Raw genomic sequence first — 23,654 nt, forward strand, 5'->3', positions numbered from 1 at the left:
AAAAGACTAGGCTCTCTAGAATTATAACAACTACCCAAGAGGATCTAAAGATTTTGGTTTGATTTAATTACTATGTAGTGAAGGAAAAGTTACACAAGCCCTAGCAGCTGTCACGTATTACTTATAGTTTTTCAAATTCATCAATAGTACAATAACAGAAAGATTTCTAAACTAAAAATAGTATGTTATGTGAAAATGGAGAATGTATGACTATCTTATGAACATAATTTTTGGCAATAAAAGTCCGTAGCCTAACTTGTGCACAAAGTATTATGCTGAGAGTGAAAGGAAATGAAGACAGTGGTGGTCTCTGTACCAAAGAGTTTATAATCTAAAAGGGAGTATGAGATGAGATCATATCAGTTTGTAAAGTAAAATTACAAAAGGCTACACTTCTGTGCCGATTCTACTTAACAGCACCACCTGGGTGTCTACTAGGTATCTCAAACTTAACAGGTACAAAAACAGAACTCTTTATTTTTTACCCAAAACCTGTTCTTCCCTTGCCTTCCCCTTAGCAGCAAACAATACCTCTATCCGCCCAGTTGCTAAAGGTAAAAATGTCATTTTTTATTCTTGTTCCTGACAAGCAATTCAACAGCAATTCTGTTTGATTCTACCACAAAAATTATCTCTACTATCTCCCCGAGTCATCTCTTGCCTGGCCTAGCCTGATAAGGAAGCCATTGCAGGAAACTAGTTAACTGTTCTCCCCACATTCACCCTTGCCCCTCTACTACCCATTTTCCGAACAGTACTCAAAATATTTTAAAAATATAATCCTTATCATCTCTCACCACTGCTTTCTAATGGCTTCCTATTGCACTAATCATAAAATCCAAACTTCTTACAATGGATGACTTACAAGGCCTAACATGATATGATCCCTGTTTCTCTCTCTCATCTCCTACCATTGTTCCTCTTGCTCACTTGCTCCAGCCCACACTGGTCTCTTTTAGTTCCTTGAAGATCATGCTCCTTCCCATTTCAAGGCTTTTGATTCAGAAGCCTCTCTTCCCCCTAGTTCCCAATCCATGGTACCAGAGATCAACCGGAAGATGACCAACTATCATGGGCTTCCTGATGGAAATGAAACATCACCACTCACAAGTATTCTTGCCAAAATTGTTTAAACTGAGTCTATCCAGAGGGAACAACCAGACAATTTCAGAATGTGGGAAATTGTACAAGATAATTTGTCTACCCTCAAAAAAGTAACAGGAAATTATTAGTTATCACATTATCTATAATCCAGAAAAGTGGGGGAATCATCACTTTGAAAACAGGAATAAGCAGTAAGTGTTATGCTATAACATCTTGATAGAACATATAATACAACCATTTTCTTTAAATCATAAAACCTTCCTAGCAACAGTGAAAATTTATAACATACTACTAAATAAAAAATAGCACAGCTGGGGCTTCCCTGGTGGCGCAGTGGTTGAGAGTCCGCCTGCTGATGCAGGGGACGTGGGTTCATGCCCCGATCTGGGAAGATCCCACATGCCACGGAGCGGCTGGGCCCATGAGCCATGGCCACTGAGCCTGCGCGTCCAGAGCCTGGGTTCCGCAACGGGAGAGGCCACAACAGTGAGAGGTCCGCGTACCGCAAAAAAAAAAAAAAAAAAAAATAGCACAGCTACCAAAACTTTGCACTATGATTTTAAGATGGTAACATGTAAACTAACAAACACAAATCAGACTTTTGGCAAAATTTCAACCCAGATGAGATGAGACTTAAGTTGCAATGAGGTTAATAAACTCTGCATGTGAGACAGAGGTGAGACTTTAGGAGTCAGAGGGTGGAATGTGGTAGACAGAATAATGGCCTCCCAATGATGCCAACATCCTAATCCCCAGAACCTGTGAAGATGTTAGGTTACACTGTTTGGGTGAATTAAAGCAGCAGAAAGAATTAAGGTTGATAATCATCTGACCTTGAGATGAGGAAATTATCCTGGAATTATCTGGGTAAGTCCAATGTTACCACAGAGTCATTATAAGGGAAAGAGGGAGACAGAGAGTGTCACAGTCATTACTGGCTTTGAAGATAGAAGGGGGCCATGAATCAAGAAATATGGGCAGCCCTTTGAAACTAGAAAAGTCAAAAAATAAAGATTCTGGGACTTCCCTGGTGGCACAGTGGTTAAGAATCTGCCTGCCAATGCAGGGGACACGGGTTCAAGCCCTAATCCGGGAACATCCCACATGCCGTGGAGCAACTAAGTGCGGAAGCCACAACTACTAAGCCTGTGCTCTAGAGCCGCAAGCCACAACTACTGAGCCCACGTGCCACAACTACTGAAGCCCGCGCACCTAGACCCCATGCTCCGCAACAAGAGAAGCCACCACAATGAGAAGCCGGCACACTGCAACGAAGAATGGCCCCCGCTCACTGCAACTAGAGAAAGCCCGTGTGCAGCAACAAAGACCCAACACAGCCAAAAATAAATAAATAAATAAATTTTTAAAAATAAATAAATAAAATAAAAATTATTCCCTAGACCTTCTAGAAAGAAATGCAGTCCTGCCAACACCTTGATTTTAGCTAAATGAGACCTGTATCGAAACTCTGACCCTCAGAACTGTAAAATAATACATTTGTGTTGTTTTAAGCCACTAAATTTGGGATAATTTGTTAAAGCAGCAATAGGAAACTGACAAAGCTTATTCAGTGACTGGACTAGGATGATCATCGGTCACACTGTCTACCTAACAAAGGAAAGAATTCACCCTCTCTGGAGGAAGATAATATCATCCAGAGCATCTACAGTTTTTCAAATACGATGTATAGCATGAAGTTAAAAACTGGGCCCACCAAAAGAAAGAACTAAATAACAACAAAAAGAAAACACAAAACAAATAGAAATAGACCGACAGATGACCTAGATATTGGTTTTATTAGTGACTTAAAAGTGCCAATAATTAATATATTCATGAACCTAGAGAAAAACCTGCAAGAAACAGATGAAAAGTTAGCAATTTTCACCAAAGAATAAGAATCTATAAAAGAGAAAATCAAATGAAGTTTCCAAAAGTGAAAAGATACAACTGAAAATTCCACAGACAGGTTTAACAGCAGTTCATACACAGCAGAAGATGAGGGAATACAGATGAATAAAAATATCCTATTTCTCTATGAAGAATATTTCAAAAAAGAACAAGAGACATGTAAGACACAGCAAAAAAATTCTAACATATGTGGAATTGAGTCCCAGAAGAAGAGAAGAAGTGAAGCAGAGGCAACATTTGGAGAGATAATAGCCAGGAATTTTACAAATGGATGAAAGATTCTCTACAAACCCCATGTATTGAAGAAACCCTACAAGCCCCAAGCAGGATGAATATGAAAGAAACCACACCTACACATCATGGTAAAACTGCTTGAAAACCAGTCAAAGAAAAAAATCTTAAAAGCAGCCAGAGGAAAATAGACACATTATGCTCCAAAGAGCAACAATAAGACAAACTTGTAACATAAATGATAAAAACATAAAAAACATAAACAAAAGACAATGAAATGACATTGTGCTTTAAGAAAAAAGCCAACCTACTATTCTATGCTTTGGGAAAATAGCCTTCTAACATCAAAGAAAAACAAAGGCTTTTTCAGACAAACAGAGGTGGCTCTTAGCCAGCCCATAAAACCTGAAAGAAATGCCAAAAGAGGTCTTCAAATTAAATGATAAGTGTGCTAGGAAGTACCTTAATTCATTTTATTCATATAAAACTATTACCTGACCATAACCAATAAAATCTAGTCTCTTTATTATTATATTAGTTTAAATACTTTCATTTGAAAATTCATAGAAATGGATTTTTAACTTACTATAAAGCCTCCCTTTGAACAGAAAATTGAAAATCAAAGTAAAACATTATCTCCAAGTTAAAAACTATTTTTTAAAAAAGGAAAAGTTTTGTTTATTTAAAAATGAACATGGGGAATTCTCTGGCGGTACCGTGGTTAGGACTCCGCTCTTTCACTGCCAAGGGTCTGGGTTCAATCCCTGGTCAGGGAACTAAGATCCCACAAGCCCCAAGGTGCAGCCAAAAAAAAAAACACACACACACTTCTGGCTAGAACTAAAAAACTAAAATTAGTCCCATCAACTTTAATTTTATATGAGTCAACTTTAAAAGTATACACACTTGCTCACATCTTTGTCTAAAAGTGACTCTAGACTACATACAAAGTTAAATCCTTGATATTAATTGTCCTAGTGTTAGGGGAACCACTGACTAAAACTGCCCACCCTGGCCAGGCACCAATGAGTTATCTTGCAACAGGAGGTCCTGGTAAGGAACATGAAACTAACAAGCCACCACCAACCAGAAGAATTCAGTAAAGGTCAAAAGGTGATGCCAGTCCATATGCCCTGCCAGCCTCCCAGAATCCTCCTCGCTGTAATCCATCTTGGCTGAGCGATGCATGCACCACCAGGAAGGACCCTGAGTCAGAATGATTGGCCAGAGACAACCCAGAAACTAATCCCATCACCGTAAAAACAGAGACTGCAAGCCACGTGGCAGAGCAGTCCTCCTGGGTTCCCTTACCCTCCTGCTCTCCACCCGGATGCCCCTTCCCAATAAAGTCTCTTGCTTTATGTCAGCATATGTGTCTCCTCGGACAATTCATTTCCGAGTGTTAGACAAGAGCCCACTCTCGTGCCCTGGAAGGGGTCCCCCTTCCTGCAACAGTAATGCCCATTCTCCATTGCCTGCCTTTGGTTAAACTATTTTACCATTTTTTTTACACTTCAGCACTGAACTATAACTTTTTAAGCAGTGAAAAATTTATATTTAAATTTGAGTATGTCTGTGGCATCACAGAAAATATAAAAACTTTAAACAGAAAAACTGATTATATTTCAATAAAGAATCCTGACGTATTTCAGGTACAAATTACTACAAGATTACAATCAAGTTAATTCCTTCTATGAGAATTTCTTCATGTACTCATTTACCCGGATCTTTATAGAGGTTTAACTTGCATTGCTTCTCATCTGTCTAACCTCCAAATCCTAGATACAATTCAATGGAAACAGATTTCATGTACTCTCGAGTAAACACGTACATTTCTTCATAGTAGTTTTCTTCTACAACCTCTCAGTTCACTTATCCTTTGCTCTGTCATCATTCAGGATTTAAATCCTTAAGGCACTGTGTCCTCAGTTGTTTTTTGTCCTCCTATTCTTCTTTTGCTCACTATTCCTTCTTAAATACTCTACACATAAAATCTACATATGGCCCTTTTTAAAGACCTTTACTGCTCTCCTACAAAGTGAAGTCTGTCCATCTACTTTTATTGTTTCATCATCCACAACACAGATGATTTTCATATTTACAAGTAACATGCCTAATCCTTCATGCATTCTAGATGCTTCCAACCGATAGCTTATTATTTCCACGTGGGAATGCCTGCATCCTTAACTAAATCATCCAAGCTTCTCTTCAAGGATACAAGAGAAAGAGGAAGGGAAATTAGCATTATTAAGTGGGTACTCCCCACCTACTTCGGTGAAAAGCATTTTGAATTCTCAGTAATGCCGTACTGTTCTCACTGAGCCTAGGTAAAAGTAAGAAACCTACCCAAGATCTCACAACGAGTAAGTGAAAAAGCAGTCAAACAGGTAATCAACCTCCAGAGCTCACATACTTGGTCCACATTCACTACCCTAAAAGAGTGTTCTCCAGTAGAAATTATGCTTTGCATACCAACAGCAGATCAAATACATCCATTTACCTCCATTTTCTCAAAAAATCCAATTAAGGGCTTCTCTGGTGGTGCAGTGATTGAGAGTCCACCTGCCGATGCAGGGGACACAGGTTCGTGCCCCGGTCCAGGAAGATCCCACATGCCGCGGAGCGGCTGGGCCCATGAGCCATGGCCACTGAGCCTGCGCTCCACAACGGGAGAGGCCACAACAATGAGAGGCCCGCAAAAAAAAAAAAAATCCAATTAAAATGACAGAAAAGTAAGGTGGGTTAATACACAGGACAAAGAACAGAAGCAATAACAGTAGCCACACAATTCTGGAATCTGAAAGACAAATAAAACAACAGTAACTCAGACCAGAAAATGCCAAAACCTAAGTCTTCAAAGTACACTTGTGAAGCCAATGTCAAGCAAGAATGATCCACAATACAGAATCCCCTAATGGTTAGAGGCATGAAGATGTCATATGTCTCAAAATACCGGGATGGAGGTGGGAGGAGGTGGGAGGGTGAAAACAGGATTAGTTGAAATCTTATACTCATAAGGAGCAACCAAACTCTTCAGATCCTCATTCTACTCCTCCAACCTGATATGACTACCCCTCCCTGACCCTGACAAAAGATGGGAGCTTTATTTTCTGTAAAGGTTTACATAATTAAATCAAAAGTATTGATTAAAACTCAGTTAAAAATTCCCTATGAGAGAGAAACTCCAGTAAGAAGTCTCTACCCCACAGCCCTTCTGTAACCCCTTCCCTAGCTCAGTTCCCTGAAATTCAGCACTTATGCTCTACCTACCAGGCAGAAGATGGCTCTTTAAGGACATGTCAGATAAATAAGAAAAGACCTAAAGATACTGACATTTGGGAGTGGTCCCAATGAAAATACTGCCCTGTAGAGAAACTCACCAGTCAACAAGCTGTAACAAAATATACCATACTTCCAATAACTTTTTAAGTGCCTCATTCTTTGATGTAAACAGAGAGCCAAGGGTCAACAGAAACACATTAAGGAAAACTTCTAAAAGGAGACCAAAATAAACAAACAAAAACCTTAGAGGAAAGGTAATTCAGAGAGGAAAAAAAATTGTTGACTATGACTAATTTCTTCAGACGTACAAGGAAAGCTCTTGAAGAATGGGTTGACATTAAAAAGGAATATTCACAGTAAGAAAGAATTCTTGAAAACTAGGATTAGTAAATAATTTGGATATATCATCCAGAAAGTAGAACAAAAAGACAAAGAAATAGAAAAAGGGAGAAAAAAGAAAATTAGAGGATTCATTCAAAATATGAATATAAAAATAACAGGTTAAAAAAGAGGAAAAGAAACTACCAAAGAAATAATAAGATTCCTCAGAACTAAAACACATGAGTTTTCAGATTGAAAGTACATGTCCAAGACAATAAATTAAAAAGACCCACCCAAAGGCACATCATCATGAAATTTCAGAATACCAGTAGTAAAGAAAAAATCTAAAAAAACTTCAGGGACAAAAAATGAATCAGGAAATAAAAACAGCATCACATGTCAACAACAACACTGAAAACCTGAAGAAAATAGAGCAATGCCTGCAAATTCTGAGAGAAAATCGTTTCAATCTACAAACCTACAAACATTTCCAAACAGCTAAAGTCTAAAAGGAAAAAAAAAAAAAATGCACCTTTTCAAGGGAGGGTAGTGGCAACTGCGCACTACAAAAATAAGTAAATAGAAAAAGCAACAACATGAAAATCAAGAACAGTAAACCCAATATATGAAAGACAGAGGAAATTTCCATATCAAAAATAAAGGGAATCAAGAAAATGAAGACAAACCACAGACTGGGAAAAAAAAATTCCAAAATACATATCTAATATAGGACTGTTCTTCAAAATATACAAAGAACTCTTAAAAACCAATAAGAAAGCAAACAACCCAATTAAAAAATGGGCCAAAGACCTTAAAAGACACCTTAACAAAGAAGATATACAGATGGCAAATAAGCACATGATGGCAAATAAGCTCACATCATACGTAATCAGAGAAATGCAAATTAAAACGAGATACCACTACACACCTACAAGAATGGCTAAACTCGAGAATACTGACAACACCAAATGCTGGTGAGAAGGTGGAGCAACAGGAACTCTCATTCATTGCTCTTGAGAATGCAACTGGCACAGCCACTTTGGAAGACAGTTTGGGGGTTTCTTATAAAACTAAATATACTCTGGCAATACTTACCATACAACCCAGCAACTGTGCTCCTTGGTACTTACCCAAATGAGTGGAAAACTTATGTCCACACAAAAATTTGCATACAAATGTATATAGCAGCTTTATTCATAATTGCCAAAACCTGGAAGCAACCAAGATGTCCTCTGGTAGGTGAATGCATAAATAAACTGTGGTATACTCTGACAATGATCTTGTATCCTACGGCCTTGTTGAACTTATTAGTTCTGACTTTTGTGCATTCCTTAAGATTTTCTATGTACTAGATACAGTCAGCCCTCCATATCCTTGGATGCAGAACCTGCAGATAAAGAGGGTTGACTATACTACACCATTTTATGCAAGGAACTTGAGTATTCACTTTTTTCTTCTTTTTTTTTTTTGCAGTACGCGGGCCTCTCACTGTTGTAGCCTCTCCAGTTGCAGAGCACAGGCCCCGGACGCACGGGCCCAGCGGCCATGGCTCACGGGCCCAGCCGCTCCGCGGCATGTGGGATCCTCCCAGACTGGGGCACGAATCCGCGTCCCCTGCATCGGCAGGCAGACTCTCAACCACTGCACCACCAGGGAAGCCCAAGTATTCACATATTTTGATGTCCACGGGGGTCCTGGAACCAATCCCCATGGATACCAAGAGACAACTGTATATAATCTAAAAGTAGAGATGGATTTACTACTTCTTTTCTTATATGTATGCCTTTATTTTTCCTTCTTGCCTAATTGCTCTGGCTACAACCTCCACTACACTGCTAAACAGAAGTGGGAAGAACAGACTTTCTCTTGATCTTAGAGAAAAACTTTGTCTTTCACCATTAAGTATGATGTTAGCTGAGAGTGTTTTATACATGTCCTTTATCAGGTTGAGGAATTTTTCTATTCCTAGTTTATTGAGTATTTTCTTTTTTCTAATCTTTGAATTTTATTTATTTTTTTATACAGCAGGTTCTTATTAGTCATCAATTAGTCATCACATCAGTGTATACATGTCAATTCCAATCACCCAGTTCATCACTACTGAGTATTTTCATCATGAAAGTGGGCTGGATTTAGTCAAATGCTCTCTCTGTATCAAGATGGTTATGTGGTTTGCATCATTTGTTCTATTAACACAGTTTACTACATTGATTGATTTTTGTACTCCTGGGATAAATCCCACTTGGTCATGGTGTACCATCCTTTCTATATATTGCTATATTTGGTTTGCTAATATTTTGTTGAGGATTTTAATACCTGTATTCATAACAGATATTGGTATGTAATTTTCTTGTGATATCTTTGGCTTTGGTAGCAAGGTGATGCTGGCCTCATAAATCAGTTGGGAAGCGACACTTCGTTCCTACTGTTTCTTCGAAGAGTTTATGAAGGACTGTTGTTAATTCATCTTTAAATATTTGATAGAATTCATCAGTGAAGCCATTTTGGCCTGGGGTTTTCTTTTATTTTTTCTTTAGGGCGGCATTGGGTCTTCTTGCTGCACGTGGGCTTTTTCTAGTTGTGGCAAGCAGGGGCTACTCCTGGTTGCAGTGCATGGGCTTCTCACTGCGGTGGCTTCTCTTGTTGCGGAGCACAGGCTCTAGACATGCAGGCTTCAGTATTTGCAGCACGTGCGCTCTAGAACACAGGCTCAGTAGTTGTAGCACATGGGCTTAGTTGCTCCACAGCATGTGGGATCTTCCCAGACTAGGGATCGAAACCGTGTCCCCTGCATTGGCAGGCGGATTCTTAACCACTCCGCCACCAGGGAAGTCACTGGGCTTTTCTTTTCAGGAAGTTTTTTGATTGCTAATTCAATCTCATGTCTATTCAAATTTTCTATTTCTTCTTGAGCCATTTTCAGTAGTTTGTGTCTTTCTAGGAATATATCCATTTCATCTAGCTTAACTAATTTATTGTCTGAGTATTCTGCATAGTATTCTCTCATACTCCCTCTTATTTTTGTAAGACAGCAATGATGTCCCCTCTTTCTGTCCTGAATCTAGAAATTTGAGTCTTCTCCTTTTTTTTCCTTTGTCTAGCTAAAGGCTTGTCAGCTTTGTTGATCCTTATGAATAACCAACTTCTGGTTTCACTGATTTTCTCTAGTTGTTGTACTAGTCTCCATTTTCATTTATTTCTGCTCTAGTCTTTTTTATTTCCTCCCTTTCCCTGCTTTGACATTAGTTTGCTATTCTTTTTGTAGTTTCTTAAGATGGAAGGTTAGATCACTGATTTGAGATCTTTCTTCTTTTTAATATAGGTGTTTGTAGGTATAAATTTCACTCTAAGCACTGCTTTAGCTGCATCCCATAAGTTTAGCATGTTGTATTTTTGTTTCCATTTGTCTGAAAGTATTTCCTTATTTCCTTGTGATTTCCTCTTTGATCCACTAGTTATTTAGGAATGTGTTGCGTAATTTTCAAGTATTTATAAATTTTTCAGATTTCTTTCTGTTACTGACTTCTAATTTCATTCCATTGTGGCCAAAGAACATATTTTTCATGATTTCAATCCTTCTGAATTTACTGAAGCTTGTTTAATGCCTTAATATACAGTCCGTGCTAGAAAATGAATTCATGTGAACTGGAGAAAAATATGAATTCTGCTACTGCTGCATGAAGTGTTCTATAGATATCTATTAAATCTTTTTTTGGTTTATAGTGTTATTCACATCTTCTATTTCCTTGTTGACCATCTGGCTAGTTGTTCTACCCATTATTGAAAGTATTTATGTCTCTATTATTGTTGGATTTTCTATTTCTCCCTTGAATTCTGTCAATTTTTGCCTCATGTATTTTGAGGCTATACTAAGTGCATATGTTTATAAGTATATGTCTTCCTGATGGATTGACTCTTTTATCATTAAAAAACATCCTTTATCTTTAGTAATTTTTGTCATAAAGTCTATTTTATCTGATATTAGTATAGCCATTCCAGCTCTCTTTTAGGTACTGCTTGCACTGTTTATCTTTTTCTATCCTTTTACTTTCAATCTATTTGTATCTTTGAATCTAAAGTATTTCTCTAATAAACAGCATGTAGTTGGATCATCATTGAAATTTTACATAATAAAAAGTTTTAAATAAATAAGGCCAAAATACATAGAAAGACATAATCTCTTCTGGAACTGAAGAAGCTATTATATAGACAAAATATTCAAGAACAGCCATTAAATTTTTGGAAAAAACAGTAACAAAGGAAAACTTGTCCCACTGGATATCATAACATACTATAAAATTTTACAACTAATATATTAACAATATTTGCAAGAGAACAAAAAATTACATTGGTAGAAAAGAGTAGAATCCAGAAAAAGACCCAGGTTCGTATACATATATGTATATGCACATATGTGTATAATTTTAAATCAATGGGGAAAGGATGGATTATTCAATAAAAGGTATTAGGACAAGGGCTTCCATTAGGAAGAAAATAAAATAGGATTATCTCCCACACTCAAAACTAAATCCAGCTGCATTACATGAAACTAAAAATTGCTAAAAATAGAAAATATCCTATAATAATGGGAATGGGAACACTTTTCTAGGGAATACACGAATGCCAATTTTTAAACTTCTGTATTATAAAAGACACCATACACACACTTAATGCAAATTTAATTAATGCAATAAAGCCTGTGGCTCAAGAGATGGAGTAAAAGAGTGAATTCACTTCCAAGTCCACCACTTGAAAGTCCACCATTAAGAAGTCAGTTTGGGCTTCCCTGGTGGCGCAGTGGTTAAGAATCCGCCTGCCAATGCAGGGGACACGGGTTCAAGCCCTGGTCTGGGAAGATCCCACATGCCGCAGAGCAACTAAGCCCACGTGCCACAACTACTGACCCTGCGTGCCTAGAGCCCGTGCTCCGCAACAAGAGAAGCCATCACAATGAGAAGCCCGCACACTGCAACGAAGAGTAGCCCCCGCTCTCCGCAACCGTAGAAAGCCCGTACACAGCAACAAAGATCCAACGCAGCCAAAAATAAAATAAATAAAAATTTTTTTAAAAAAGTCAGTTTAACTTCTCAAAATATCCAGTTTGGTAATTTTTAAACATTTTAAAAACAAAGATAGTAATTCCTACATCGTAATATATTTTAGTATTAAAAGAGATGGTAGCTATAAAAGCATCTAGTATAAGGTCTGGTATGTTATAAAAGCTTGTTCTTCCTTATTTCAACTTATGCTGGTACTACATTAAATGAGGAATTAGAAGCTGCAATGAGGAGTAGCTGGGTTCCTGTATTTTGGTTCATGATAAAACTATTGATACTTTATAATGCCATTCTACCACTTCTGAAATAAAAACACATTTTGCTTCATCTCTTGCCCACTGTATTTCCATGTATATAAAGTACCAATTGTTAAGAGTGTATACCGGTTCTAAATATGGAAGGTAAAGAGGCAAACCAGCCAGGATTGGCACCAGCTTAAGAGCAAAACATTATATGTATGTGTGTGCACGTGCACACACTATGTGTGCATTTATTTATTTATTCCAATGTCTTTCAACCATTAAAATCTTTCACCCTAAAACATCTTTTTAAGATTTTTAGCCTAAGTTGTTGAACAAGGATATCTGAAATAGAATCAAACAAAAAACCTTCAGATCAGTGCAAAATAAACATTGTTAAGGATAAAAAATAAATGTACCAGATAAAGACTCAATATTTTTATATCTGAGGAATGAATTAGAGCAAAAATCTTCCACAAGTCAAAACACTTGGGACCTCCCTGGTGGTCCAGTGGTACAGAATCTGCCTTCCAAGGCAGGGAACTCCGGTTCCATCCCACACGCCCCGGGACAACTAAGCCCGCCAACTGCTGAGCTCGCGTGCCTCAACGAGAGAGCCCGCGTGCTGCAAACTACAGAGCCCACGCGCTCGGGAACCCACGCCCCACAGCTACAGAGCACACGAGCCCTGGAGCCCACGTGCCACAGCTAGAGAGAGAAAACCCGCACGCCACAACTAGAGAGAAGTTGGTGCACCGCAAGGAAGAGCCTGCACGCCACAACAAAAGGTCTCGCGTGCCACAACTAAGACCCAAAGCAGCCAAAATATAAATAATTTAAAAAAAAGCACTAGCAGGGGCTTCCCTGGTGGCGCAGTGGTTGAGAGTCCGCCTGCCGATGCAGGGGACACGGGTTCGTGTCCCAGTCCGGGAAGATCCCACATGCCGCGGAGCGGCTGGGCCCGTGAACCATGGTCACTGAGCCTGCGCGTCCGGAGCCTGTGCTCCGCAACGGGAGAGGCCACAACAGTGAGAGGCCCGCGTACCGCAAAAAAAATAAAAATAAAAAAGCACTAGCGGAACCGCCATCTTCCAGTAATTCGCCAAAATGACCAACACAAAGGGAAAGAGGAGGGGCACCCACTACATGTTCTCTAGGCCTTTTAGAAAACATGGAGTTGTTCCTTTGGCCACATACATGCGAATCTACAAGAAAGGTGATATTGTAGATATCAAGGGAATGGGCACTGTTCAAAAAGGAATGCCCCACAAATATTACCATGGCAAAACTGGGAGAGTCTACAATGTTACCCAGCATGCTGTTGGCATCATTGTAAACAAACAAGTTAAGGGCAAGATTCTCGCCAAGAGAATTAATGTGCGTATCGAGCATATTAAGCATTCTAAGAGCCGAGATAGCTTCCTGAAACGGGTGAAGGAAAATGATCAGAAAAAGAAGGAAGCCAAAGAGAAAGGTAATTGGGTTCAACTGAAGCGCCAGCCAGCTCCACCCAGAGAAGCACACTTCGTGAGAACCAACGGAAAGAAGCCTTAACTGTTGGAGCCCATTCCCTATGAATTCATGGCACGATGGGTGTAAAGAAAATAAGACCTGGACTGTAAAAAAAAAAAAAAAAAAAGCACTAATTCAACTTTTTGTTTCAAACAAAATTTCACTTCCTGAGTGAACCATATGTTTATATAAAGGAAAAAGCACAATTTTTATTAAGATTTTATAAATTTACAGTTTAGGGCCCAAACAAGTTCAAACTTCTTCAACAAATGTTGGTCAAAATGGATAATTCCCACTTTAGAAATGTACACTTAGATGCATTCACTTCCTGCAGATTTTAAATGAACAAGATTTTCACCTTTAGACTGGTTTTTTAAAAACTAAGAAGGGAACCCAAAATTACACAATGAAATGTGCCTTCCAATCTAAAAACAAAACAAAATGTTCACAGGAATGTAAAAGTAACCACGGACTATTCAAATTACTAAAAACAATGTTGCAACTGCAACATCCTTCTCTCCCTATTTCAACCAGTCTTCCTGTTTCCTTACCAATTTAATAGGAAAATTAATGTCTGAAGCTTGAACACTGATGAAATTTTTCTTCAGCAAGAGCTGCCATTTACATTGATTCTACAACATTCAAGGCAGTTATGTCCACATACCAGACTTAAACGCCACAAGATTCATTTGTGAAGGATAATAAAAATAGGAATTAGATTTAAAGCAGCACAATAGATCAGGACACTACAAGGAATAAATAGTACAGCTGCCTTGCTCTCAAAAAAACAAGCCCAGCCGCCACAAATCTTCTCTTTTGATACAAACACTTCAATATATCACTCATAAAGTGCACAATGCTTTTAAAAGTTTCACTTATACATAAGGCATGTGAATAAAAAGACTTCTGAAACATTATTTTCAAATGCTATAGAAACCTACACAGTAATGGGATTATAGGAAAACTGTAAAAATTAGAAGTGTGAATGATGAGACTTTTATTTCCTGGCATTCTTGCCTCTATTGCAAATTTAATCTAGTCTCACAAATGTATACAAGATATTAGAGTTCTCTGAATCTTGGTTTGTCTTCCCAATTTGCAGCCAACAGCAACTGGAATACCAGAAACAACTCTAGAAAATCCCTAACATCCTAATTAATATAGAATATAAATTACATTCAAGTCTAACAAACGTTCACTATAATATTCCATACGACTTAATCAGTATCTTTTCCTCTTATTTTATATTCAATGATTCTTTTATTTTAAAAACAAAGACAGCACATGGTTTGTGACCAACACCAGGGATTAGAAGCATTTCCAAATCACTTCTCTCAACTTTTTTTTTTTAATGAAATTTAAACTGTGAAACAAACTGAGCACAAAGCCACATTCTCTAGGTAAAAAGTGCCATGATTACCTCGTTACCCAGTAATATTAACAACAATTTCACCAAAAAAGTAGAACTTTTTAAGGTACACTTTAAAAATTACTTCCTTTGCCACACAGTCCTGGAATCTAACTTGCAAAGCTGTCCTAAACAATCCATTTGTATCTCCTCTGAGTCCATCAAATCACGCACAATGTAAGTTTTAAAAACTAATACCAACAACAACAATCAAATCAGGTGTACGTTTTTACAAGCAATAGCCCAAATAAAATTAACACCAAAAAACAAACAAAAAAAAATCAAAGGACATTCTCTTAGAAGTAGGAGTTCCTTAGTTTTACAATAGTTTTCTTTGCTTTTCACTGAAAAGAAAATGGCAAATGAAATTAACAGTGATAACGATGAGAACAGTTAGTTCCCAGGCAGAGGATGCAAGAATTTACAACCCAGGCTTGGCCTAGAGATCAGCCGGCACACACACATCAATGCTCAGGGGACGCTTTCAAGACATGTCACTATCTAACGGAAGTTCTAAAGGCCTTATTTTTAAGGCCTAAGGACAGCCCTATAAATGCACTGTAAAACACAACCTAGCAAAACTCCATTCTCCAAAACAATTCAAGAGTTTCCTACGATGCCCGAAACCGAAAGAGTCTGTGCTCTGGACACCCTCAGGACTGCCGCCTCTCTCAAGGCAAGGTGGCCAGCCCATGTGAATCGGAGCGCCACCACGTCAGTTTATGTGACAGATCCACTGGGAGCATCCGACGGTGATGGGGGCCCTCCCGGGCCGACGCTGCTGGAAGAGGAACAGAAATGCCATCTTCAGGGCCCTCCTACTTCCGTTCTCAAAACAGAAATGCACTGTTTCTCCTAGTCCTCACCCCTCAGCCCGGTACCTCTCGACAGCGGTGCCCCTCCAAAGAGCTTAGGTGTAAAGAAAAGCCTATAGTCTCGGACCAAGGTGGACAGAATGCTGTTGGTCAAAGGACTCCCATCCCCGACTCCCGTGCAAAATCAACCGCCAGCGCCTTCCGAGGAGACCCCCCCCAGGCAGGAGACACGCCAGCAGCATAAATCAACATCCCAGTTCGCCCCCCACTCCTTCACCCTCGGGGTAAAAGGAACTAAGTGAACTGCAGGAGGGTGCCCTGCAAGCTCCCTCAAAGAGGGGCTGGGGTGGGGGTGGAAACGAAGAAGCAGCGGAAGGAAGGGGAAAGGACGAGCGGCAAGAGGAAGGGGACGAGAGCGCGCACCGCAAAGGGCACGAGTCTTCGGGGACGCGGCTGCATCCCAGTTCCCCGGAGCTGGTGCGCCCCGCCTCTCGGGCGCTCCGCCCCGGGCAGAGAGCAAGGAAGGGGGATAAGGAGGCAACATCCTCCTCTGGCTCAGCCTCGCCCCTCACGAAGGGCTAGTCGGGGCTGTCGTGCCCTCCCCGGGTCGGGAGCGACGGCATCCGCAGCCTGCCCCGTCGGAGGGCGCGCACTACGGGGCCTCCCGCGCGTTCCGCGGTCTGCCTTTCACGCCCCCACCGCCGGGGGAGGCACCTCCGGGTGACGCCGGCCCGGCGCCAGGCGGCCGCGTCGGCTACCTGAAGCGGGGCGAGTCCTTCAGACACTCTTCGAAATCCACCGTCATCTTCATCCTGCCTCCGCCTCGTCTCGCAAGCGGCGCTGGAAGAGCCGAGGGAGCCGCGGGAGCGGCTGCGCTGGGGACCCAGACGGCTACGGCTGGCGCACAGCCGCGACTAGCGCTGCGCAGAGCTGCGGAGGGCGCCTCGCCCGCTGGTCATAGCAGCCGCGAAGACAGCGGCGGCAGCGACGGCTCGTCAGGCCCCAGTCCTGCCCCTCTTCCTCCCGCCCCCAGCAGAGGACCGACCTCAGGGAAACGACCCGGAGTGACAGCCCCAGCCAGCCAGCCACGAACACGACGGCCAATGGGCGGGGCTTCCGGTAGCACCGCCTGCGGGCGCTCCGGCAACGCGCCTGAGCGACGGTAGCGGGAGCCAATGAGCGGCGCGACCGTGGGAGCCTCGTTGCCAAATACGTCCCGAGGGCCAACCAGAATGCGCGGGCGTCGTTAGGCGGGACGAACCGGTTGCTGGGAGGCCGGCTGCTAAGGCTCCTTGGGAAGGAAGTCACGTGGCTGCGCGCCGCGCTTCCCCCGGAGCCCCCGCCTCTTCTCCTGCTTCTCCAGCCCCGCCCTGCTGAGCTGCCAACAAGGAGGAGCCGCCGCCTGCAGGTCTGAGGAAGGAGAGTTGCATTTCAAGGCAGCTTTGGCAGAAATCTGAAAAGGGTAACAGAGTAGAGATTATAAAAGGAAGAGATGGTCTAAGCCACCACTTACTTTCAGTTTAGAGAAACCGAGGCCAGGAGAGGAGCGAGGGTAACTTTAATGATAAAATCCGTCTTTCACTTACCGGCTTCATCACGTAATAATTTGAAAGTATCTCCCATGTATTGATATATATTTTCATATAACCAGAGACTACTTTCAGAAGGAGCTGGCATTTGGGGTGGGCATGGAAAGATCAGAAGGATTTAGACAGATGGGGGAGGCAGGGCGTTTTGTGTGGAGGAACCGTTCTCAAAACCACAGAAAACATTCCTCCTTACTGACGCCTTTCTCTCAGTAGCCTTTGCCAGTTCTAAGATGATAGGATTCTGAAAATGCAGGCTCATTTACTCAACTTGCAACACCTGCCCTCTGATACACGATTTTTCTAGGAGCCACTGTAAGATACTCATCTTCTGATCCCCACAATAATCCCACAATCCCCTACTTCTGATTCTTAGATGCCACGGACTCATGGCATGTAAGTAAAAAGTACCATGGATACATTGTATTTAAGTATATACTTCTAAACTCAACCTAAAAACCATACCTGTAAAAATGCACAGGGAGGGTTAGAACAGCATAGTGGCTCTGGAGGTAAACTTCCTGGATTTGCCTGCTAGCTTTCTCACTGCAAAATGAAGATAATACCACTGATCTGACAGAGTGTCCTGAGGCTGAACAGATAAGAACTCAAGTCAACAGTGCCACATAGTAATCATTCAGTTAATGTTGGTTATTATCATAATTGTACCGCTTTCTTCTTCAGTACCATAAGCAGAAGTTAGGTTTAAGTCTTCTCACTTCCACTGCCTAAAGTCTTATATAATAACCCTTTTGACCATCTGGTTAAGTATAGCATGATGGCATGCTGTTTTTCATAACGTATGGTTATATCTTGATCTCTTCATCACCTTTAGAAAATAACAGCATACTTTTGAGACATTTCAAAGAATATACGAGCATTATATATGTTTCTTCTTTGTTTATAAACTTGGTTTCTTTTTTTAATTGAATTGCATAGCCCTAGAATCTACACAGCTTCTCTTAATAACTAGAAACTATTTGGCAGTTAAACATTCAGTGTCCTCAGACACTTCAGTTAGTCAAAACAACCTCTTCTAGATTTGTAACTTCTGTGTCAAATTTAGAGAGTTGGCCATTTCTACATTTAATTGTATTCCGTACGCATGACAACTAATCTGTGTATACGATATCTTATTGTTTCAATGACTCAACACAATGTAACCTTTTGGAAGACACCTAACATGACACTTTGAGATTCAGATTAAAATTCAACTGCATGGCACCCTCAATGCAAATAACTAAGCTAATTATCAAATGAACATCTTTCTGTGGATGGCTAAATTTACATATACCTAGTTAGTGATAACGCTGTCACAATTTTTCTTTGCCCTGTGATAAAGCAAGCATTTTGGGGTGTCAATTGTAAGTTACGTCTTAAATTGAGAAATATTAAAAGTGAGATAGGGTAGGAACATTGAGTCTTAGAATAGAATTACAATATCATTATTCTTATAATAATGGAAACCAAGGCCCCAAGATACAAAAATAACTTGCTAGGTGACTCAGGCCCCATGATCCAGACTCTAACTGCAAACTGCCCACTCTCCCTTTAGAATTCAGCCTTTACAGTTGTGGCTCTGTCTGCCTGTGAAGCATTTCCTTTTCATCTCTTTAAAACGCAGCTCAGGGCTTCCCTGGTGGCGCAGTGATTGAGAGTCCGCCTGCCGATGCAGGGGACTCGGGTTCGTGCCCCGGGCCGGGAGGATCCCACATGCCGTGGAGCGGCTAGGCCCCTGAGCCATGGCCGCTGAGCCTGCGCGTCCGGAGCCTGTGCTCCGCAACGGGAGAGGCCACAACAGTGAGAGGCCCACGTACCGCAAAAAAAAAAAAAAAAAACGCAGCTCAGATGCCACCTCTTTCAGGAAGCCTTCTCTGTTTGCTGAAATACAGACCTCTCTTTTCAACACACAGTGAAAGTTAGTTACCAGGCCCAGTCTACACTCTTAGATGATATAAATGATCAAAACTTAAATCTCTTCCAAATTTCTTCTCCCCAGACTTCCTAGTTCCTTCCTCCAAACCCTCTGGAACCCTGCATACCCACAGCCCTTCCCAGAATGCTTCTGATTTTCTCTGAGAATACTTTTGACTATACATCCTCTCGAGCAGAGCTTGTTCAGTGCCCCTTCTCTGATCTTTCTGAACCAGGATACATAGTCGACAAGAGTCTAACTCTTGACAGCAACTTATAATTTATATTCCACCTTCATGTAAGAATTTCTTCTTTGAGGCTAATATCATCTAAATAAACCACTGTCTTACTTGCCTCATTGCTGTTATCTACCAATTTCCTAGTAGCCCCCTCCCTTAGCCTGACTAATTGCATTGCAAATTATCTCAAGAAAAGGGAATTATGATAAAGGTAACCATGAGCAGTTACTAGAACTGAGAAGCCCAGAAACTCAGGCATCTCTGGGCACTGGTTTCCCTCTCTTAGCAGCTGTATCCTCTCTCTTTCTCACCTACTCCCCAACTCCCACCAGTTTCCTCCTTTCTCTCTTAGGGATTCTGTTCCCCTGTGAACCTGGCTTGCATATAAGCCCTCACTGCTAACTTGTTCCTTCAACAAGTTGGTTGTCAGATGGCTATAGGGGCCAAGCAGATAAAGTAAATGAATGAAGCTGGCCAGGTGTGAGCATATGGCATGGGGAAGGCCATGGTGAAGGGGAAAGCAGGTGCCCTGTGTTCTACTTGGCTTCACTTTTTGCCATATCAGACTTTTGAATTTTACGAGAGAAACCAAATAGCCAGATTTCAATGTGAAACCTTCCAATTCTCAAACGTTGGCAACCCATTCAAAATATTATAAAACATCGCACAGGTCATAAAAATGTATCCGGGCCACTCTGCAACTTCTGCTAAATATTTCTTGACAATTCTTGATGTATCCTTTCAACCTATGCTCCTAGAGCTTATCATTTTAACCTGTTTTCCAATTCCCAGATCCCAGGAGAAAATCCGATTAACGCAGCTCATCTTTTCATGACAGGTCACACAGGTCCCTGGCAAGCAGATAGAAGGGCAGAATCACTCAACTTAATCACTTGTACAGGAATGGTGTCAGGATGCAAGATTCAGGACAGCTGACTACTAGACAAGGCAATTTCCCTAAAAGAAGGTGTCGATGGCCAGGTCCCATAAAACACAGCTAGTAAACTCTCATCCAAGACTTTGGCCTCTCACCTTCAGTCTTCCAACCCCAATTCCTACCCTCAGCTAAGGAGATTTCAACATTCACTCATTCCTTCTTCATTCAATAATATCCATTGAGCATGTACTCTGGCCAAACCCTGTGGTAGGCTTTGAGGTTTACAGGTGAAATAAACAGTGTCTCCCGTCTAGAGCTATCAGACCAGAGGGGGAAATATGTGATTAGTTCTGGGCCAGGGGCATGCACAGGGGGCTACTCATACTCTGATGGTCATTTCTCCCAGTGAAGGAAATAAGGTTTCTCATACCTCCACAGATATGAGGGATCTTGAAAAAGATCCAAGAGAAGGTGTGGAAGGTCTTTCCAAGGACCTTTAATCACAGAGAACTATGTGACTAAAGCACAGAGGTAAACGGTGACCAGATACCAAGGACCTTGTCTGCCACACTAAGGAATTTGTATCTTAAAGCAGTGGGAAGCCACTGGGAGAATTTAAGCCTGGGAGTGAGATCTGATTTGAATTTTAAAGGACAGTGGGGCAAGGGGGTGGGGGCAATTTCGAGGTTTTCAATCAAGGCAACTGCAATCAAGAGATGTTTAGGGGGCTTCCCTGGTAGTGCAGTGGTTAAGAATCCGCCTGCCAATGCAGGGGACACGGGTTCGAGCCCTGGTCAGGGAAGATCCCACATGCCCCGGAGCAACCAAGCCCGTGTGCTACAACTACTGAGCCTGTGCTCTAGAGCCCGCGTGCCACAACTACTGAAGCCCACGCGCCTAGAGCCCGTGCTCTGCAACAAGAGAAGCCACCACAATGAGAAGCCCGCGCACTGCAACGAAGAGTAGCCCCCGCTCGCCGCAACTAGAGAAAACCCGCGCGCAGCAACAAAGACCCAACGCAACCAAAAATAAATAAATAAATAAATTTATACTTAAAAAAAAAAAGATGTTTAGGAAATACAGTTAAAAGGTTCTGATGGCCAAATGAATGTAAGGGAGGCAATGAAGACTGAACCCCTAGGATGACTCCAGGTTACAGGTTGTGGTGACTGGTAGGAGGTGGTGTCATTCACACAGAGAGAAGAAAGGTTATCTCTTTGGCTCAGAATATGTCACTCCAGAAAGTCCTTACATGTTCCCATGTTAAACTTTGTCTAACCCAGAACATTCCATGCACAAGCTCAACCTTCAATGTTCCTTGCTGTCTCACTCACACACATTCACTTCACACCCCAAGTCCCGACCCCAGGACTCTCTCTTTAAGGCTGTTGGTATCCACCTGTCTGGTCTTCCTCCACTACTTCAACAGCTTTTTTTTTTTTTTTTTTATCATGCCCCCTACCTCTCCCTAGGTCATTCCCTGGCTATTTCACACACCCAGCACTGGATCAATCCAAAGATTTCCTTCATGATGCCTCCCCCGCTAGTTGTTGAGCAATACTGGAGACAATTTATATCTTAAAGCAATGGGAGCCATTGGAAGAGTTTAAGCAGAGGAGTGTGATGTGATCCAATTTGTATGTTAAAGGGGGCTGGGTAGGCAAGAGTTGAAGGCTTTCACGGCTGAGACTGTATCACTGCATTCAGTAGTTCAAGACTTGGACACTACATACTTAGGCGTTTCAACTGTCTTTGTATTATTTATGTTGCCACATCCCTGGTGCACTGACACAATGGCTATTCCCAAACTTTGCCAGCCAAGCTGTGGCCCACACCTCCATGATCTGTAGATAATTTTGCCTCTTCACAAAGAAGACAGGAGTCATTAGGTACGAATACTCTTCCCAGCCCTGCCCCGCATACTCATCTACATTCCCATCTTCCTTACTTCTTACCCACCTATCTCAGAGGAAAGTGTATCTTTTCCTTGTGCTCCAGACCTCACCCCTTCCATTCTCCTCTGGGAAAGGTTCTTTCTCGGTATCCTTACCCTTTCTCTCCACTGACCTTTCTTTTCTCTTTGAAGAAAAGAGAAAGAAATGGAAGCATATATCCTCTGTATCGGTAAGGATCATTTTTGTTGTAAGAGAAACTATTTGAGTAAGGCAAAAATAAAGAGTTCATGATAAAATAGGATGATTTCACCTGGAATGGAGATGACAGGCTTTCCATGGACCTTGAGAAGTAGTTGGAACCAGGCCCCGTAAAGCCTGGATGCTCCCTCCCCTCTGTCCTTTCCAAACATCTGCTTTGTTCTTCTGCACACCTGAAGCTCATTTCACCTGACTGTCCGGGCCCAGCTCCCAAGATTAACCAACCAACTGGCAAGAAAGGGTTTTCTCTCTTGACCCAAATTCTAAATTTCTTGGGGGAAGTATCAGCCCAGCTTGGATGATGTACCCCATCAAGGGCCAACTGACCACATCAAGGGGACAGCCACATAAAAACATAGCTTCAGAAGCCTCCCTCTGTGACCATGTGGATAGGGGATCAGTTAGCAAAGAAGGCAGACAGGTGAGTTGAGTAAACCCCCCCTTTGGCTGTTGCCAAATCTCCCTCCATTGCTTCCTAAGATTCTTAAGAGCATGGTCAACACATTTTCTTCTCCTGTTCATTCCACTATCCACTGCATTCTGTTCTCCACTCCCTACTCACCCCCATCAGCTGTTTTCAGTAAGGTCCCTTTCTGATTGCCAAGCCAAAGGACACTTTCCAGTACTTATTTTTCCTAACATCTCTTCAGCGCTTGACACTCTTGGCAACTCTTTTCACCTTGGAAACTCATAGCACTCTCATGCTTAAAATTCTTCAATAGTTTATCATCACCTAAAGCTATGGTTTTTAAGCTTTCCTTAATCATGGGGCCCTTTGTTTAAAAGAAAAAGTCTTTCACTAGTACCCACTATTAAACGGGTAAAAGCAGAGTTGGTGTGGTTGAATTAGGGGTGGGAGACCCAGGCCCCTGCCCACCTGGGCCCACTCCGCATTCCCAGATGACCCACCAGTGGACTCCAAAGAGACCTCACAGCTCTACTGAATAGAATTTGAAAACCACAGATCTGTAGGATAAACTCCAAATTCCTTAATTTCAAAAATCAGGC

The 23,654-nt window shown here is 41.6% G+C and overlaps 2 protein-coding genes across 4 annotated transcripts in view; one reads left to right on the forward strand and one right to left on the reverse strand.

Moving 5' to 3' along the window:
• ACAP2 (ArfGAP with coiled-coil, ankyrin repeat and PH domains 2) overlaps positions 1 to 16,757 on the reverse strand; it is a 164,341-nt gene extending 147,584 nt beyond the window's left edge. For all 3 annotated transcript variants that reach the window (XM_082654106.1, XM_082654105.1, XM_082654107.1), the window contains exon 1: positions 16,636 to 16,757. In XM_082654106.1, coding sequence (XP_082510232.1) covers positions 16,636 to 16,688 — 53 coding nt within the window. In that variant the 5' untranslated portion in view covers positions 16,689 to 16,757. The remainder of the gene's footprint in view (positions 1 to 16,635) is intronic.
• LOC309823398 (large ribosomal subunit protein eL21-like) lies at positions 13,231 to 13,696 on the forward strand (the record flags this gene model as incomplete). The annotated part of the gene is made up of 1 exon (XM_082655632.1): positions 13,231 to 13,696. The coding sequence occupies exon 1, from the start codon at positions 13,250 to 13,252 to the stop codon at positions 13,694 to 13,696; it is 447 nt and encodes a 148-aa protein (XP_082511758.1). The 5' UTR covers positions 13,231 to 13,249.
• Positions 16,758 to 23,654: the final 6,897 nt, after the last annotated feature.

This window comes from Grampus griseus (genome assembly GCF_964374135.1).
Source record: "Grampus griseus genome assembly, chromosome: 5".
Classification (NCBI taxonomy): domain Eukaryota; kingdom Metazoa; phylum Chordata; class Mammalia; order Artiodactyla; family Delphinidae; genus Grampus; species Grampus griseus.